The sequence below is a fragment of the Sander lucioperca genome, chromosome 11 (genome assembly GCF_008315115.2).
Source record: "Sander lucioperca isolate FBNREF2018 chromosome 11, SLUC_FBN_1.2, whole genome shotgun sequence".
Lineage (NCBI taxonomy): Eukaryota > Metazoa > Chordata > Actinopteri > Perciformes > Percidae > Sander > Sander lucioperca.
The window spans coordinates 12,280,292-12,300,404 of NC_050183.1; the positions used below are offsets into that span (position 1 = coordinate 12,280,292).

The 20,113-nt window shown below is 39.3% G+C and overlaps 1 protein-coding gene across 1 annotated transcript; it reads left to right on the forward strand.

The window, feature by feature from the left end:
• The first annotated feature begins 535 nt into the window (after positions 1-535).
• si:ch73-61d6.3 (occludin) lies at positions 536-19,423 on the forward strand. Its single transcript, XM_031308469.2, has 9 exons — positions 536-813; positions 6,517-7,117; positions 7,207-7,398; positions 8,208-8,375; positions 13,069-13,232; positions 15,872-16,090; positions 17,260-17,431; positions 18,853-18,894; positions 19,208-19,423. Exons 2-9 carry the CDS (start codon positions 6,536-6,538, stop codon positions 19,304-19,306), a joined length of 1,638 nt encoding a protein of 545 aa, XP_031164329.1. The 5' UTR covers positions 536-813; positions 6,517-6,535; the 3' UTR covers positions 19,307-19,423.
• The last annotated feature ends 690 nt before the right edge of the window (positions 19,424-20,113 follow it).

The window sequence follows — 20,113 nt, forward strand, 5'->3', positions numbered from 1 at the left end:
AAAGTAACACCTTCACAATGCTTGTGCAAAACAGCGTACTTGCCAGTTCATTTTCTGTCAGTCAACTAGTTTCAGCTGTAGCCTACTTGTATAAACTTTTGGGTAGGCCTACTTTAATTTATAATAAAACATCATATATAAGCTCTACATAGGTTTTGTATGCAAAAATATCGATCAGTAAAGTAACAAGTAACTAAAGTTGGGAAATAAATGTAGCGGAGTTGAAAGTAGCCTACGGTAGGCTACCTCAGATTTGTAGGTTACAGTAGGCTACTTGAGTAAATGTAGGATACTACATTCCACCACTGTTTTTAGCTAGAAATGACTAAACTGCTTTTCAAGAACTACATTGTTTGGCGGATGACGATGATGATGTTATTATACGCATTATTAATAATTTCATTAATATAATTTTAGAATGGATTGAATTAAAAAGGGTCTTTCTGCCGTCTCTGTCCGGAATGGTCACTGTTAGTCGCAGAAAGCCCGACCTCTGGCGGTTGAACTTCGGTAGAGTAGCGGTGTTGTGCGGTGGGCCTCATCACAGCGGACAGGCGGGACAAAGCACTTGTGCAGAGGCTGTTTGTCGAAGCTAAACCGTTGTCTCTGTCTTCGCCTGGGACAGCAGCTTAAGCGGAGTCGCTACGTTTAAAGATAGCCTCGAATGAAGAGGTTCACTTTAATATTAATTCATCTCGGAGACAGGTTAGTTTTCTGACGGAAACATTATTTAGCTCCTAACTTTCAGAAGGGGAGTTTTGACAGGAAACAGGGATTGGCTGGAAGTTCCTATTCCCCTTTAGCGTTCCACAGGTAAGGCAACATGAAGTTTAAAGGTGATTTTGATTGCAGTGTGTAGAGTTATTCTATCAGATTAAACTTGCATTAATGTGTTTTTATCAAGTTGTTCAAAGTCGCTGCCGTTTAAAATATACCACAGTAAGCAATACCACAGTGTAAACACTGTGTTGGCATCAAACTATAGGCTACTCAATTACTCAAAGTGCCAAAAGTAATCATTTGCAGAATGTCCCATTCCAGAATAACGTAGGCCTATTATAATTGGTGATGCATTGAGTATCACTAATATTGCAGCTGGTAAAGGTGTACCTAATTTCAACTACTTTTCAGCAACTTAATTTATAATAATGCATAATAATTTATTAGTTGAATTATATTTTCTATTTCTAATATCTGAAGAATTGCCAGATAAAGTTAGTCCAGTAATAAGTACAATATAGGCTTCCAAAATATTGTGGAGAAGAAGTATGAATAGCATAAAATGGAAATATTCATTCAAAGTACAAGTACCTCAAATTGTACTACATTCCCCCAATGACATTAGCCACAACCAAAAACAAATCACAGCAGGTTCACAACCTGGAATCTGTTATTTTTTTATGTTTTCTGATTATGTTAAATGTCTATCTTTGTATATCTTTAATTTATTGTAAACACTAGGGCTGTCCTTGACTAAAGAAAGTCTTTCATTAAGTTGACTTACACTCATATGATTTTGTCGACTAGTTAATTGAATCAACAGATCTGTAAAACTGAGTTGTTTTTACCACAGATGCGCTGATTAGTGTCCTCAATATACTATTAGTCATTCAGCATTAAAAGGATAAAGCACAAATCGGCAAAATAAATCTTAATTGACTAAAACCAAAATGGCCGATGAGTCTAGACTCAAAGATGTATTATTAATGTAGTTTACGAGTTTCTTTGTTTGTTATGTAAACAAGTAAATTACTTAATAATTGCGCTCAGATACCAGTTTATACAGTAGGTACACCCAGCTAAAACTGCAGTCCAATACAGCAGCCCTGCAGTAAATCCTACCTTCATAAAGGGTAGAATAGAATACAATTTACAACCATCCAACATACAACCCTGTGACAAGTACCATTGAGTATATAACACAGTTAAATAATATGCATACAATATTGAAGAAAAAAACCCAACATTAAATACTGAGGAGCAAATGTTGTGTTCAGGTTTATGTTGATTCAACATTTACTCTACCTTCATTGGTATAACTGGGGTAGACAATATTAGAACTCCTTCAGTATAACATAATACACTTCAACAACACCACAGTCTCCAAAATGAAAAGTTGAATCGACATCTCTCTAAAACTGTTTTTGTTTTAATATACATTAGTTTAAGACAGGTGTACCTAAAACTCTGCACAACATGTTTTTTCCAAAAGTTTTACTGAGTATTTTGTATGGCCCACAAGAATTTTCAGTGGGGTGTTTTTGAGCAGGAAGCCTTAGCTGACTCCTGTGAGTTTCCCAGTGGGTCCCAGCCTACATTGGGCAGGGGCCTAATTGTTTTTGACAGATGTGAGACATGTGACTGTATGACTAGAATTCCATTATCAGCAGCAGATGATAAAGTCTCTGTGTTGTAGAGGAGCTCAGACTGCTGCTGGTGGGTGTCTGACCTGACCTGTGACTTTGGTCCAAACGCTGTGCCTTCTGCCCAGCATGAAAATGAGATTTGTGTGCCAGTTTTAGACAAACACCACTGTATTACTACTGCTACTACGATCACTACTGCTACTACTACTGCTGCTGCCACTGGTTTATTCTTTATTAAGGATCCTCATTAGTCATCACCTGGTACTCCTACTATAGCTGCCACGCTGCTGCTGCTACAGCAAATGCTTTGTTATCAAGAAATAGGCTGTTAAATAACTTTTAAATAAGGACAAATCCGGCGCAAAATGAACCTAGGGTTTGACCGTTCTCTGGGATTTGTTTTCGTGCTAATCGCATGTGACCAGTTTTATTGCAAACCGCTAATTAGCTTATAACGCTAGTCGTCAGGCACGGCTAAAGTAAAAAGAAATCGCTATTTCTACACCACTATCAAGGCTCAAAATAGCACCACACTTCCACGGTAGCATAATGAGGGTCTCTACAGGTAAACCGAAGCATTGAGAACTTTGTAAGTGTACAGACAGTTCATTAAAAAGATAGTTTAGAAAGACAGTACCTTTCACGTACTGTATACAGACGGGCGCCATCTTGGGAAAACAGTCCGACCAGTCGAACGCCATGCATATATTTTAATAAACAGATATAATTCATGCATTTCCATGTAATTACATTTCACAAACGTAATTCCTATCGACCCATTGGGAAACCACGGACCATGGGTGATTTCAAGTGACAGTTTAGCTCATGTTGCATGGCGTTTGTCGTTCGACTGATCGTGACTGTTTTCCCAAGATGGCACCCGCTTGTATATGTGAAAGGTACTGTCTCTCTAAACTATGTTGTGTTATTAACCCCTAGGTTCATTTTGTGCCGGATTTGTCCTTTAAAGGCTTTCCCTTAATGTAAAGCAGATGTCCTAAATAATATATTGTGGATTTGTGGGGCTTAACAATCAGTGTGCAAGACACAATCACATCTTTCTTGTCCAGGTACTGAGTCTGCAGCTGCAATATCGATTAATCTGCCAATATTTGTTTTAATAATTGATTCATTTTTTGATCAATAAAATGTAGTGGAAAAGGCCCAATAGCCAAAGTTAATGTCACCATATGTTTTGTTTTGTCAGACTAAAGGTCCACACCCATAGATATTTACAATAACATTAAAAAAAAAGAACAAGCAGCAAATTCTTATATTTGAGAAGCTAAAACCATCAAATGTTTGAAATTTTTGCTTGCCAGAATGATTTAAACCATGAATCATTGCAGCTCTAGCCAAGTCCAAAAACCTGTACTTGTGATTTCTGCCTCCCAAAGATTCACACTACTTTCAAACGCTCCCTTTAGAAAATTCCTACTTTATTACTTTGAGGAAAGTACAACAATTTCAGCTCAAAGAGTTTAAGATTCAGATTTCAAGATTTTAAAGCCCTTGATTTCTCTCTGTACCTGACACAAGGACAGTTTGGGCTTAAACAGTTGTACTTTTCCTACTGTTATAACGTAGAAAAAGGAATTCATGTTGTTGTGAGGCCTTGGGAGGTAGAATTTACAGTTGTTTGGTCCTCAGTGTAATTTCATTGCTTGGAAAGGGCATGAGCCTCAGATTATTTCCTGCCAGTTATCGATATGATCAAATGCAGTTTGTTTAGGACCGAGACGCCCCAATTCAGAGTCATTTCCTGTATCTGTGTCATGTTAGTTTCACCACTGCCAAGTCTCTTTAGGAGACTAGCGGCAGGACCTGGGTGTATAGATTCCAATGGGAGAAGTGAAGGTGAACACATGATTATGATTCTTTCCCCCGTAGTCACCAAAGTAAACATTGAACCTATTTTTTCACAAAAATGGCATTTTTTAGATGGACAAATCAGGAGAAAATGAACTTTGTTCTAGACCTTTCTGTCTCAGGAACAAATTCTCGGGAGATGTGGAAACAGATAAGCTAACGTCAACTAACGTTTGCGAACAAAACAAAATTGATTTTCGTTGTAATAAAAATATTGCAATGTTAGCAAAAGAAAATATGAATTAGTTATGCAAATGTATCCTTATAAATCCCCACAACATTAACTACACTTTCAAACCAGACCATGCCCATTTAAGAGACAGGAAGTGTGTACCGGAAAATCTTTGATATAATCAAACCATGAATCAAACACTGGCAGTAGAAATTAAACTAAGACCCAATGCCTTAGGAGACGGCCTGTTGATCAACAATAGAGGACACCTGACACCTCTGTGCACAACATCCACCTGTCCTCCCCTCTTTCTCCTGCCTCACTCCACTCAGGAGCAGCACAGAGGAGCCCTTGTGTGATCCTCCCTGGACAGTGCCCCACATTTTTTCTTTTTTTTTTTTTTTTTAACCCCAACTCCATGGCAACACTGTTCCCGTGACGAGCAGCCTTGACTTTTGCCCCTCCTGCTCCCAAAACAAAGGCAAGAAGTTATGGAGGGAGGGATAGAATGGGGGGGGGGGAGAGCTGGGGGATAGGGGGAATTGTAAGGGGGATGAAGGATATGGAGGAATGAGGGAGGGAATAATGGGAAGGTGTCTGGGATGGAGGCTCTGAGGCGAGACCTCTTCTGCTGTGTGTGCCAGAGTCCCATAAAGAGAGGAGAGTTATTACCAGGGACTGGAGACTGTGGGCAGTGCCAGGGACTGTCTCTCTGTCCGTCCGTCTGTCTGTATGTATATATTTCTGAATGGCCGTTACCTCCTTCACAATCCCACTAAGGTGACTGAACAGTAGCATGATGTAGATGGAAGACATTTTTGTTGTTGTTGTTAAAATCAGTGATGTAATGCCACTGGAAGACCGAGCTTAGAAAGGCAGAGCACATTGCAAATATCCCTTGACAATAAATTAGGCTAAATAGAGCTGAAAAAATGAATCAAGGGCTGCAAAATTGATTATTTTCATTAACGATTAAGTTATTGATTATTTTCTCACTAAATCGAATAATCGTTTTGTCTATAAAATGTAAGTAAATAGTAAAATAAAATGGCCATTACAATTTCCCAGAGCTAAGTGACTAATATACAAACTGATATTTAAATCACATGGTTTGTTCAACTAACACTCCTAACATAAAGACATATTCAGTTTACAATCATACATGACAAAGAACACATCCATGTATTTTTAGCTTGAAAACTCCATATCTTTGTGTTTCAGACATTTGATCTGACAAAACAAGTAATTATAAGACTTGACCTTGGGCTTTGGGAACCTGAGATGGACCTTGAAATAATTAATAATTTCTTCTATTGTTATGTGATGTAATAACAGATGATATTTTACAGTCTGTTACAAGCACTGAGCGTTGTGTTGTAAAATAAGTAAAAGAGGCATTAATGTTCTAACTCTACAGTGACTTTGCTCTGCGTTTCACTCACATGTAGGCAGCCCCCTCCCTGTAGAGCTCCATGTAGAAGAATGGCCATTGTTAAATTGTATACGCTGTGGCCTTGGATATCTTTCTGTAAGATTTGTAACCAGAAAGAAAAGAAAACAAAAATGTAGCGGGCGGGATGTGAAATGTTCAAAGTCTGGCTGGACATTGTGGGGGCTGGAGAGAGACTCCTACAGCCTGTGAAGAGGCAAAAAGGAAAGTATTGTTGTTTGGCTGCGCTTCCCACCCTGGTACCAACATCTCCACACTGATTCTGACTTTGCCAGCTCAGAGACCTCAAAGCTTAAGGTCATTCCTCTAATAATTCTATTTTCTGTTAGGAAAGCAGGATTATCTAGTTTATGAAATGACAAGTGATAAACTTTGTGCTCTGCTCTCTGTAAAACTAATTTACTCAACCTGAAAGAACAAATTGCAGAAACAAGCCTAACTTGTGCCCGCATTAATCACACCCCCTGGAAACGGTAAAACATTTACACTGTTCTGTTACTAACTCTCATTACGAAAGACTAACTTAACCCATATCTCCACGTAGCATTACTCATATCAGTGCTGCTGAAAAACAGAGCCGGACAACTCTTCCTAGTTTTGTGCAGTACACTTTGCTCTCTCGTCTATCCACAAACAGGTTTTTTTTATTTTGTTCACAGTACGGGATATCTTTGAGCGATGTTCGACAAGCAGCACTACGAGAGTCCACCTGTTTACACTCCTCCTTTCCGCTCGCCATCCAACAACGGCTTTGGCCCTCCAGGCAGCTTCAATGCCCCTCAGAGCGGTTACAACGCATACCCACCTCCGCCGGGATCTTACTACATTGAGGACAAACCTCAGCACTTCTACAAATGGCTGTCACCTCCAGGGATCATCAAGGCCATGATGGCTACAGTGATCGTGTTGTGTGTGGCGATATTTGCCTGCGTGGCCTCCACTCTCATGTGGGACATGCAGTATGGAATGGGAATGGGAATGGGAATGGGCTACGGTGGTGGATACGGCGGCAGCAGCTACGGCTCAGGATACGGTGGTTATGGAGGTTATGGAGGAGGCTACGGAGGAGGCTACGGAGGAGGCTATGGCTCCTACCTCTCACCTTACTCAGCCAAAACCACCATGATTGCCATGGCAGCCATTAACTTCATAGGGGCACTGGCCTTCTTCATCACAAGCTTCTCTAAATCTAACACTGTCCGTGGTAGAAAGTTCTTTCTGGCCCTCATGATATCCAGCATCATCATGGCGATCCTGCAGGTAAGGCTCATACGCATTTTATGGTTACCTTATGTTGTAAATAATAATTTAATAATGTAAATAATAATGACTGTCATTGTGTTTTCCAGGGCATCATAAACATTGTCTACATTGTCGGGGTTAACCCCATGTCCCAGGGCACCTCCAGTATGATGTACAATCCAATGCTTATGATGTGCCAGAACCTCTACCAGACCAGCTACTCTCAGATGGGAGGAGTGGGAGGCTTCCCCATATACAACCAGTATCTCTACCATTACTGCTTTGTGGACCCACAGGAGGTGTGTAGATATCAACGATTGAGTCAGTGTTTGGTGTGATCCATTCAAGTAGTAGCTTGAATAGTCTGACAATGGCCTCTTTTGAATATTTATAACATGATTTTAAATTGGTCGGACTAGAGTTCGAACCGTAATACTTCATGTGGAAGGTATTATAAGTTGGATGAGCAGTGAAGGCAACAACATTTTTTTTTTAAACTTCATTGCAACATGTGAAAGACTACAAATTAATTAATTAAGGCTGCAAGTAACAATTTCATCAATTTCTCTGTTAAAAAATAAACAATCCATTAACTGTTCAATCTTTGTTTATTTTGTCTGAACAACAGCCCAAAACCCAAATATATTCAATATACAATAATATAAAACAAACAGCAAATCCTCACATTACTGGAGCTGTAACTAGGTAATGTTAAGCTGTTTTTATTAGATTACTTATTAATTCATTATCAGAATTGTTGATGATTCTGTTTGTGCTTAAGCACTCAAATTAATGTAGTTGAAATGCTTTGGGTTTCGGTTTTTGTGAAATATTGCTGTAATAATGTGGGAAGTGTGAGATAAATCTGGACTCACAAAGCATATTATAGTCTCCCATGTTATCAGTCCTGTACTGTTTTGTTACCTGTTATCATGAAGCATTTGTTACATTTTTGGGTACATGAAGCCACAAATTGTGATATTTATTTCTCTGAATGACGTCACACCTGTATTTGTATATTTTTTGTACCAGGATAAACCAGCTTTATTTTACAGTTTGTCTCTTTGAGAACTTTCCAGATTGTATTGTCATGTTCTTGCTTTTCTAGGGAGTTGCCATGGTGTGTGGATTCGTGGTTGTCATCGCCTTCGGTGTTGCGGCTTTCTTTGCACACAAAACAAGAGGGAAGATCTGGCGATACGGGAAACCAAACATCTACTGGGAAGAGCCTCTCGTTGGTGGGAAGGCCTCAGAGGGCAGGGACGTAGAGGAATGGGTAAGAGACAACAGGATGGTAGTCACAATATAAACTGGGTTTACGTGGGATTTACAAAGAAAAATCACTTTTTGGACCCAAACTGACCCCGAGTTTGTGCATGCACAGCTTAGAGAGCTTAAATCTAGCTGTAGAAAAGTTGATGGAATACAATGTTCATAGGCGATTTGATTAGATGATGAAATGATCAACTATGGTGTTTTTTCTGCATCAAGGTTGTGCCACCAAAACTGATTGACATATGCTTTTGTCCATCTGTCACCAAGTTTGCTATGTGGGAAATTAGTTTCCAACCTTTTTTTTTTACAATGCGAAGTAAGGTAAAGAAGGTAGGTCATCAGTGAGGAAGTCATCCTGCTTAGGTAGTCACCATATATAGATATACAGTATCTCACAAAAGTGAGTACACCCCTCACATTTTAGTAAATATTTCATTATATCTTCTAATGGGACAACACTGAAGAAATTACACTTTAATTGTTATTGGCATGGTTTTATGTCGGTTAGCCTAATAGCTGGTTTGATTTGCATTGAGAGATGATTTTATGGAAAGTACCCCATGCCAATCTCTAGGTATGGTGAAGGGCATGTGATGATGTGGGGCTATTTTAATTCCAAAGGCCAAGGGAACTTTATCAGGATGCATAGTATCCTGGATCCATGAAATAACTGGCCTTTAAAAATAAAAATCTGCCTACCTCTATGGGAATTTAACATAGGGGTGTACTCACTTTTGTTGCCAGCGGTTTAGACATTAATGGCTGTGTGTTGAGTTATTTTGAGGGGACAGCACATTTACACTGTTATACAAGATGTACACTTAATACTTTACATTGTAGCAAAGTGTAATTTCTTCAGTGTTGTCCCATTAAAAGATATAATGAAATATTTACTAAAATGTGAGGGGTGTACTCACTTTTGTGAGATACTGTAGGTTAGGTGATTGTGATGACGTAGATGCAGTAAATAGCCCAGCTGCCACTCCACAGGTTGGTTTGTAACTTGTTATGCTATTTTTGACACAATATTAGGAGATGATGTTCACCAGTTCAAATCTCTCTTATGCTTTCATTGTTTCTCTTTATGGGTTGAAAGTCCAAAAGGAGCATCATATACAGATCTTTATGAGTTTATCGGATCCTGCAGGGAAACGGTCACACTAGCTTAACAGTGTTTCCTCTGACTTAGTCACATTGTTCCGGGTTAGGGCTGACGGCAGTCACTGATTGTTATGCTCATGGCCTACTACCTGGTTTCACTCTGAGTAATCATTAACCACCTGAGAAGATAGTAAGCAGGCAGGCAGTTTCTAGCCTGCTTTCAGGTTTTTAAATGTCAACATCGCTTTAGTCACATGGGAATGTTACCTGAGATATGGGTTGATGATTGACTTGACCTGCCCCTTTTCAAAGATGCCCTATTTAATACAGTGATTGAGAATGAGTTGACATCAAAAGCTCAGGTTTGAAAATTGAATTGATAGTCACAAACAGAACTAATAGGGTAGTTTGACATTCTTTAAACTTGGTTTGTAAGCATTTTTTTATTATTGTTTTGTATCTTAAAACTGGGTCTGTAGAATATGTCATTTCTGTTTCTACATACTGCAATCAGCATCCTCCCCAACACATATTGTCCGAATCCAGTGTTTGTTCAAACATTGTGCGAGAGAGTGTCACGAACACAAATCAATACATGCAGACATGTGGTATACTGTACATGCATGTCAATTGCAAGTGAAAGAAATTGAACAGCTAAATATCCCATAGTATGCAAAAAACAAGTTTTAAACAAAACTAAATATTGCTAGCTGATCTTAACCCTTTATCTCTTGCACTGACATACAATACTTAAAGACCACAAACAGACACGTTGTTATATTAGATTGTACAGAGCTGTTTGTTTTTGAGAGTGGTTGTCATTGCCTAGAACATGGCATCATGCACACAGAGGTGTACAGGCAGAGCAGAGTAGATTGGACAAGCCTAGAGTGAATCCTATGACTAGCACTAGTGTCTGATAATGGAGCCATGCTCACTGATGTCATCAGACTTATTGTAGGTACAGTAATGGCATGTACACTGCTACTGCATTTAGAAATTTCACAATTCTAACATGTTTTATGTAAATACTGATGTAAAGAGTAAGAGACATGTTTGGGATTATAAAGGTTGAGGGAAAGAGCAAATATTTCTTTGATTTGATGACTGCTATTGCAATCAGATCATTATTTATTCAAGCTACTCAGTCTCAAAAATTAACACATGTATGTAGGTTGTGGAACATATTTGACTTTTGCTTTCTGCCTCAATAAACAGGCTCTTAATTTGGTAGAATTGACCTTCTGTCCTCATTTTCCTTATATGTCCAATGTTCCACACTGCCGTTACTATTCTCCTTCATTGCTGCGCTACCTGCATACTGTATCTGTGCCACAAAGTGAGTCATCAGGCTTGTTTGGCCCCTTTAAATACAATGTCAGTGACAGTCTAAGGCTGTGGTTGGTTTGAGATTGGACCCATCTCTGTTGCTGAGCTCGGAGAGACCTGGCATGCTCTGATGACCTCATACACTGGCCTCATTCAGCTGGCCCAAGGGGGGCTGCATTGTGTCTGCTGCATGAGGTCATCAGAGTCGGTTTCTGCAGGGCTGTCTGTGTGCTGGAAACACTGACGTGCTGCACAAATGTAGAGTGAAAGCATCCTGGGCTGGTTTGATAGAGGCAGATTAAAACATCCAAATACAGAGTGAATCTGGTTTGATGCTATAGTATAACATTGGTAGTATATATAGCATAATACTGTGCAGACAATAAACAAGTTAGAACAATTGTATTAAGAAACAAAATGTGGCTGCACCATAAATAACAAAGATTTGTAATTAATTTCTCCCAAAGTGGTATCCCTGGTCTGACTGATGAGGTGTATTGTTTGAAATGTTTTGAGTACTGGCATCTCTTTGAGGAGGAGTAGTGTAGAGTGTAGAAAGATATATAAATATGATTATTTTGGCCAATAGTTACTCTTCTTCTTCTTCTTCTTCTTCTTCTTCTTTTATCACACATACACTTCTCCCTCACTTTGCATGCCTGTCTGCTTTCCATGGCTCCTTCCCTCATCATCATCCATGGCTTCGTCTCCCTGTCTCGCTCTGTGTCTCTCCATCATTGCCTTCATGCTTTTCTTCACCGGGTCCAGGACTCAGACATTTTTACTGTGCTTACACAGGCTGCTCACAGCCCAGCAGCTGCTGTGCTGCACACTGAGAAGGCATTGTTGAGATTCTTACATGAAGTGCAGTCTTCAAATGGGATTCTCCTGCAGCTGCAAGTTGCAAGGGCAACTCTCCCCCACCCAGTCACTCCACCCACAATGATTATTGTTTTTCAGGGGCAAGGCTTATGCTCCTGCACTGTAAGGAATTTAAGAGATTGCTCAGTAATGTACGATCAAGTAAGCGGTAAGATGTTTTTTTAGGGTTATATATACAGTATAGTTGTAGTAAATTATCACCTCTAAGCAGGAGTGGTGCTGAAATACATTATAGACAAGTACAGCAAATATGAATGCCTTATTGTGCAGGTGCAGTAGATATATTTCAGAAGAACATACTCCTGCACGTCGCTGCACACAGTTTTAATGTTTTTTCAGAAATATGCATTGTCAAAAGTAACACCACCCAAACCATTGTCAGGGCTATTTTGTGTACAAAGGCAGATACCTGCTTAAAACCTGCTTACCTGCGTACTTGCTTATACGATGAATTGTATAAGTTTTAGTCTCCTTTTTGTTGTGTTTTTAGTGGCTTCACATCCTCTTTGTGTTGCTAGATTTGAAACACATTTGAAACTTTAAGCCAGTTAGCCTTCCAGGTAGCAGAAGCACAGTAAGACCCTAGTTTAGACTTAACTGCTTTGTGTAGAGTTTGTCTGAAAGGCATCTAATGAGTGATACATTTGCTGACCCAGTGGAAGTGGGAGAAACAGTGACCACCCCTGAGGCCTTCATTTTTGTGAGGAATTCCCTCATGCAGGCTGTCTGAGCTCACAGGAAGGAGTTGAAAATACAGATTAAGGAACACTTATTTACATGTCAGATCTTTTGTTTGAAAAAAGAAAGGAGCACATCCGTTCCAGGTGTTCATGCAGACATAAAACAATAGAAAGAATTGAAAGTGAAGCTGGAATTATTGTCAGATATTTTCTGTGTATACATTATATCCTTATCCTTATCGTTTTAGGTTATAAGGCTATCAGAAACAGACAAAACTAGAGCAAACACTGTAAACAAGAGACCATATATCCATTTATTTATGGTTAGTGTCAGGTTTATTTTACAATTAGCTGTAAGTCATTCTTTGTTTTTGTTCTCTTGACATTTTCAAGCACGGTGAACCAAACAGATAGCCCTCATTTCACTGAGTAGTTAGACTGTGCCGTCCAATTACATGCCTGACTTTTCTTTGAAACTTAAGGCACTAATAATTACCATACTTCTGTCTCGGTTGTAGAGATAGCTTTTCTTTTCTTCTCAAGAAGGGACCTAAGGAAAAGAGGAAAATATTTACGGTTTCTGGATGAACAGGATGTCAATCAGAAAATGACCCTGTAGCGTGACCTGGTCTTTGTGAGTGCTTTAGTTGTTTGTTTCTGTTTGCTGAGTCTGTTCCTTTTGTTTTTTCCTGCCTGCTGTAGGTAAACAATGTAGAGGAAAGCCGCAGTGTTCAAGACGCCCCTACCCTGCTGGTGTCAGAGAAGGGAGCCGGGCTGCTCAACGCCTCAGCGAACAGTGTCATCTCCTACCCCCCAGCTAAGGTGGACAGCAACTCCTATAATGAGGACAACTATGACAACAATGAGTGGGTGAACCTAAATTCTCCACCCCTTTTCAACTGAGAATCTGGAATTATACATACAAATCAGATGAAGCATGTTTTGGCTAAACAAAACAAAAAATGTGTTTAGTTATGCGAGGGATTTTAATTCCAATCCCTTGATTGGATCGCTCAAAAGTGGGGGTTGTTTAGCAAATACACCGTGATATGGAGCTGTAGAGGAGAGAGAGCATGGTTATATATGAGCGAGGTTACCGAGTTGCCACAAATCACATTTGATTGGATTAATGTACAAAAACACCCCGAGTTCAAGATGAGAAAAGAAAAGATCACAACGATTTGATTTATATTTGGTATATAACAAGAGATAAGTTACCAAGTGACACAAAGATGCAGAATTATGTTGTAATTATTTGACTGTGTCTTTAAGATATACATACAGCAGTGAATGTCTTTTTAATCGGACAGATTTAGGTAATATTCTATTCAGAAAGTAGCTGCAACATTAGACCGTACACTGTAAAGCAAAGATTCTATGCAAACAATGAAGCTCCAAACATGTGACTCACACAAGCAATATTTAATCACTGCTCTTTTAAAGCCCAGGAGAACATATTGCCCTACACACAAAATGAGCTCTGTGTGTGTGTGTGTGTGTGTGTGTGTGTGTGACCTTTGAGCCCTTGTTTGGATTAACTTTCCTTTTTTCCTCATGTTCACTGAAATGCAGCATGTTTGTGAACAACTGTATTTGCTTTTCTTCAATGCTAGAAATTATTGCTCAAGCACCTTGTTTTTGTTTGCGTCAATGTGCTCAAGACTGCCGTGTATCAGACGAAAAGTATGTTGCTCCTAACAGTTTCTTAAAAACAAGCCCAGCTTGTGTCAAAAATATGCTCTGAATGACCTGATTAATGTTGACTGCACAGTTAATGTTCCCGGACGCTAAGACAAAATAATCACATTTTACATAACAGGATTTAGATTAGGTTCAAAGCACAGAATATTATAATTTTGATGACTTCCTCTCTCACAAAGTAAATATAGCTAGTATTTTCATAAGCAGAAGAATGTCAGAGTGCTCTGTTGTTGGCATTATGCAGCCTTTTTTGTAAGAACTTGTAATATCTGCACCGCTGGACTTGAATTACTCTACAAATCCCTAGAAACCTACAAAATTGAGCATGTTTCCTCCTTACCGTTATTAAAGAGCTGTACCTGCTGTCCTGCTCCCTGGTCACTGAGGGCCCTCAACATGGCATAGTCAAATTGTAGGGTGTTAGCAAAAATAATCATTAGTGGTTCAAAGTGTTTACCTTCCTCCATATGGGATCTGTCTGGGCCATGTCAGTAAATAGTTTTTTCTTTAGACACAGTCTCACATTAGACCTTTCCTTACGTTTCTGGCGTTATTTGGGTCATGATGTTTTTGCTTGTTTTATATAGTCAAGCTTTGGAAGAAAGGAAAGTATACTTTATTAATCCCTGAAAGGGGAAATTTAAAGTTTTCACAATGTTCTATTTACACACATACACATACACACACACACACAGGCCCGAGGGGGCTGCCTCATATGATGGCACCCAAGCAGTTGGGGGTTTGGTGCATTGCTCAAGGGCACCTCAGTAGTGCCCAGGAGGTGAACTTGCACCCTCCAGCTACCAGTCCACTCTCCATACTTGGTCCAAATTTAACCCAAGCCAAGCCCCCACGGACTGAGCTATTGTCGCTGCCCCTTTGTAGTAAAGATGCAAATACAGCGTTATTTATCAGCTCTCTCTCAAGAAACATAAATGTGATTTTTAGTAGGGTTTATATTTCATTACTGTATATGTTATTTGCTAGATTAATATGAATAAGAACAAATATAAATGTGTTCAAATTAGGGCTGGGCGATATGGAGAAAATCAGATATCCCCATATTTTTGACCAAATACCTCGATATCGATATTGTGGCGATATTGTAGGGTTGACAACTGGTGCTTTCACAAAATATGCACACAATGAGATTTTTGATAAATAATCATCAGATATGTTGATATAATAACTATGTGGGTAATGGCAAATAATGGAACAGCTAGAACAGTCTGGTGTGTTCAGAAAATTACATCACTCTACTGTAATGCAGCTTTTAAAACCAGGAAAAGACAACACTTGTGAGTCATATCAGGATATTACGATATCCAAAATTTAAGACAATATCTAGCCTCATATATCGATATCGATATAATATTGATATATTGCCCAGCCCTAGTTCAAATGCAGAAAATTTCACTTGTTTTGGGAGCTGAAGTACCTTGGCTTCACGTCCACTTCTGAAATCAAACCTTTATACTTGCAAATTCAGTCTAGGTAATTCATTATTGTCTAGCCTGTACTGAACTCTACTGTACCTTTAATTTTACTGTACTTGACATTACTGTGGGAATCCCTGGATTCAGTATAGAAACTCACTGCTAGTAGACAACAAGGGAAAAGTGAAAGACACAAAACACAGATTGACATTCTGCTTTCAGTCACCTCTTTAAGGTTTTATGAATCAACAAACAAAACAAAATCCAACAAAATTGTCGTCCCAATGCTGTTCCCATGAACAATACTTTTTTTGTGGTTCGAGTGGAAGCCAGTCATTACTTTTCATGTTATTTTTTCTGTGCTGCAGGTACTCGGAGAGAACCACCAGCAGACCATCAGAAGCCTTCTCCCACGGTGGACGAACCAGCTCGAGCCCTTCAGAGGGGACCGGCGGGGGCCGCAAACCCTCTGCCAACAGGGGCAAGAGACGCAGACGTAACCCAGAGCTGGATGAGTCTCAGTATGAGACAGAGTACACCACAGGAGGAGAAACAGGAAATGAACTTGATGGAGAAGAGTGGGAGAAGTAAGAATGTACCATTGTATCTCTGTGCAACTCATACTTTGTCTGGATTAAAGATGTAATTTCATTACCTAAGAACACAGAACGTAGATTGCAGTCGCTCCCTCAGGACCAGACCTTAATTCTTTGATTTAAATGAACTGTAAGCTCAGAAAATCAAGCTCACATAGAGTGAACATGATTTACAAGAAAATGCAGCTAGAACGTCTGTGTGGAAAAGGCTTCAGTCTGTATATGCTTCACTCTGTCCAGGAGAGTAGTTAATCCTCTGAGGCATGCCAGTTCACATGGGCTGTACTCAGGAATAATGAGAGAATTGGGCCAAAGGTACAAAACATGAAAGTCGATGTAGTTTATGAGAAAGCAGTTATATTTGGCTGTGGTTCGAGACACCCAGACTAACACACCTTTATTGAAACCAGCACTTAACACTATTCCTGTAGTTCAGTAGTAAACCTGATAACCTCAGTGAGGGTTGTTAGGTGTGATATTCTCAGTCTTGAAAGCAATAGTTGAGTAAAAGTACAAGTATCTTAGCAGAAAATGACTTTGATAGAAGTTAAAGTCACCTTTTAGAATATTACTTGAGTAAAAGTCTTAAAGTATCTGATATTTACTGTACTTAAGTATCAAAAGTAACATTCTGATATTAAATGTACATAATTATTAGAAGTAAAAGTAAAAAATGACTTTGATTATGAACTTTATTGTGGCTCCCAAGGCAAAGGATCAAACACTGCATTTTTTGAGAGAGCTGACATCAGCAAAGAGAACAACAGAAACAGAATTTTCATTTCTTTTTTTGTGAGGAAGAATCTTTTACTCCAATACATGAAAACATTTCTCACAAATACCGCCACAGGTGTTCAACGTTATCTTTATCACCACCCCATTCACCATGAGAAATGTAGTGGAGTAAAGTATACATTTTATTTAAGAAATGTAGTGGAGTATAAGTAAAGGTTTCCAGAAATATAAATAACGAAGTAAAGTACAGATACGTGAAAAGTCTACTTGTGTACAGTAAAGTATTCATACTTCGTTACATTACAACACTGGATATTCTTGTGCTGCAACATTGGAAATGTTTTTAAGTCTTTCTAGTGACTGATGCAGGTTTATCTCCGATGCTGATCCCTCTCCTCTCCCCACCCTTTCTCCTCCTCCTCCAGTATGTACCCAGAAATAACATCTGATGCTCAGCGTCATGACTATAAGAGAGAGTTTGATGCCGACCTTAAGGAATACAAGCGCCTGTGTGCTGAGATGGACGACATTAATGACCAGTTAAACAAACTCAGCCGGCAGCTGGACACACTGGATGAAAACTCTGCCAAATACCAGGTCAGATATACACAGTGTTTGGAATAACGGCGTTTAAAAGAACGGCATTAGGTAACGACGTTATTTTTTCAGTAACGGGGTAATCTAATTAATTACTTTTCCCGTCGTTACAACGCCGTTAACGTTACTGGACGTTAAATGCGGTGCGTTACTATGCATTGATTGAATAAACTGTGTAATCCGAACGCACCCCTGGCTCACAGCTAGTGAGGAGGTGGGTTAATAACGAGGTAAGCGATTATGATTGGCTAAGGCAGAGTCATGTTTCATGGTAGCCAATCAGAGCCAGTGTTTTTACACACATGCCAGCACACGCGCCACACACACACACAAAACAGCTAAACAGAGATTCGATGACCCAGCAGAGATGGCGAGTCAGGAGCAATCCGATGAAAAGTTGTCATTTTCAAGGTGGAGATATAAGCACTACTTCAAATTCATTGTGGTCAAAGGCAAGAACGTGCATGTAATGTGTACATTATGTCCAGGAGCGAAGACTTTGTCGACATCTGTTGTAAGCAACTCTAATTTAATGAAGCATCTCACAACGACACACGCATCTACAAAGCTAGTGGCCAAAAACAGCGATACCTCCACCACAGATGATAGCTCGCCATCCACTAGCAAAGAAGGACTCGGCGCAAAGTCCTCCCAGCAGCAAAAGATAGATCTTTCTGCCTCACAACAAAAAAACTGCTCAAAATAATCCAAATTCTTTGACATATAGCAACTTTTTTTTTAACAGTAACGCAAATAGTTACTTTCCCTGGTAACGAGTTACTTTTATTATAGAGTAATTCAGTTACTAACTCAGTTACTTTTTGGAACAAGTAGTGAGTAACTATAACTAATTACTTTTTTAAAGTAATGTTCCCAACACTGGATATACACAGTGCTCACCCCCAAAACGCAGGAAAAAGGCATGTATAAGCCTAAATTACAAATGAGGAATGCAATAGGGAACTCAATAATAACTAAATATTTAGATGTCAGTCTGCAGTGCGACAGTTCACAATTAGGCAAGAAATCTTTTACTGAGTGTGCTAAAGTTTTACGAATCGTTAAAGGTAATTATAAAACACGCACCCTTAACCTTTAGCATTAGATTCTCAGTTGCTGAGTCACTGCACTAATTAGTTCAACCAAATCTCATATCCAACTTTGTCTTGGGATGTTGTTGGAATATCTGTCTTTCTATCTCCTCCTACCTGGTGCTATTTTTTAGGGCAGCAAGGAAATGCAAGTATATATTGCAAAGACTCAGACGGACACACAAAGACTAAAATCCCTGATCACCAAGGTCCTGAGTGCACAAAAATTAATTTTAAATGGTAATAGACAAGATTCTTTTAACATTCAGTTTCTATGTGAATGACACAAATGTTGTAACAAATGTTTTTTTTTCCTCATTTTTTTCACAGGCTGTAGCAGTGGAATATAATCAGTTGAAGGATCTGAAGCAGGTGGGGAGACATCTCTGATGATACATTTTATAAACTAAACTCCATAAAAACTTTATTAAAAAATATATTGCAGTTATTTATGGAAGAATTAAGTTAACATCCAGCGACAAAATGAATCATTTAGTTTTTATTGTGTTCTTTTGCACATAAACCTATGTCTCTGACCTTTTTCCTTGACAGTCTATCACAGAGCTTTTATTTTTAGAGCAGAAGAGCTAACATTTTTACTGTCTAGTAGTATTAAATAACTTATGCATGAATGCACTGTTTTAGGCTATTAAATGACTCATCTACTGCTCCCTCTGCTCTGTAGACATCAGACTACCAATCTAAGAAGAAACAATGTCGCAGCCTGAGACACAAACTGTTCCACATCAAGGGCATGGTGAAGGACTACGACAAGAACCACTGATGAATCCACTGAGTCCTGACGCTCAACTCTGTGGTCCACACAGCAAACACTCACAGACACACAGGCCAAGATACACTCCAAAACACTGCAAAGACTCTGTGACATGCCAAGACCAAAGTTACCTTAACAGAATCAACACACACACACACACACATAAGGAACTTAGTTTAAAGGCACGGTTGGTAATGTTGAAAAGCTAGCAAGATTTGAAAGTAGCATCTTCTCGGGGCTCTGTCTAACCCCTCCCCCTCCCACGCACAGACATGCATGAGCATCTCTGCATAGCTGCTTCAGAGCAGAGCAGAGAAAGGGCCGCAATTTCACTCATCAAAACTACTTCACGTCTCATTCACCGGTAAGCAAACACCTAATATTATCGTACCGAATGTTTAAAACAAACATGACTACTCCATTCTTCAATGGACTTGCAATAACTCTGGCGGCTCTGGTATGTGCAGCGGGGCATTGGTTTTTATCAAGCGGCGCGGGAGTCAGTGATTGGTGGGTGGGTTTTTTTTGTTTTTTATGGGCATTTATGCCTTTAATGATAGGACAGCTCAGACATGAAAGGGGAGAGAGAGGGGGAAGACATGCAGGAAAACCATCACAGGTCGGACTCAAACCCTGGACCTTCTGCATCGAGGAATAAACCTCTATATATATATATATATATATATATATATATATATATATATATATATATATGTGCGCCTGCTCTACCAACTGAGCTAACTGGCCACGATTGGTTGGTGTTTTTACAGGATTACAGCAGCTTCAGATGACGGATCTTTTTCAGAGCCCATAAGT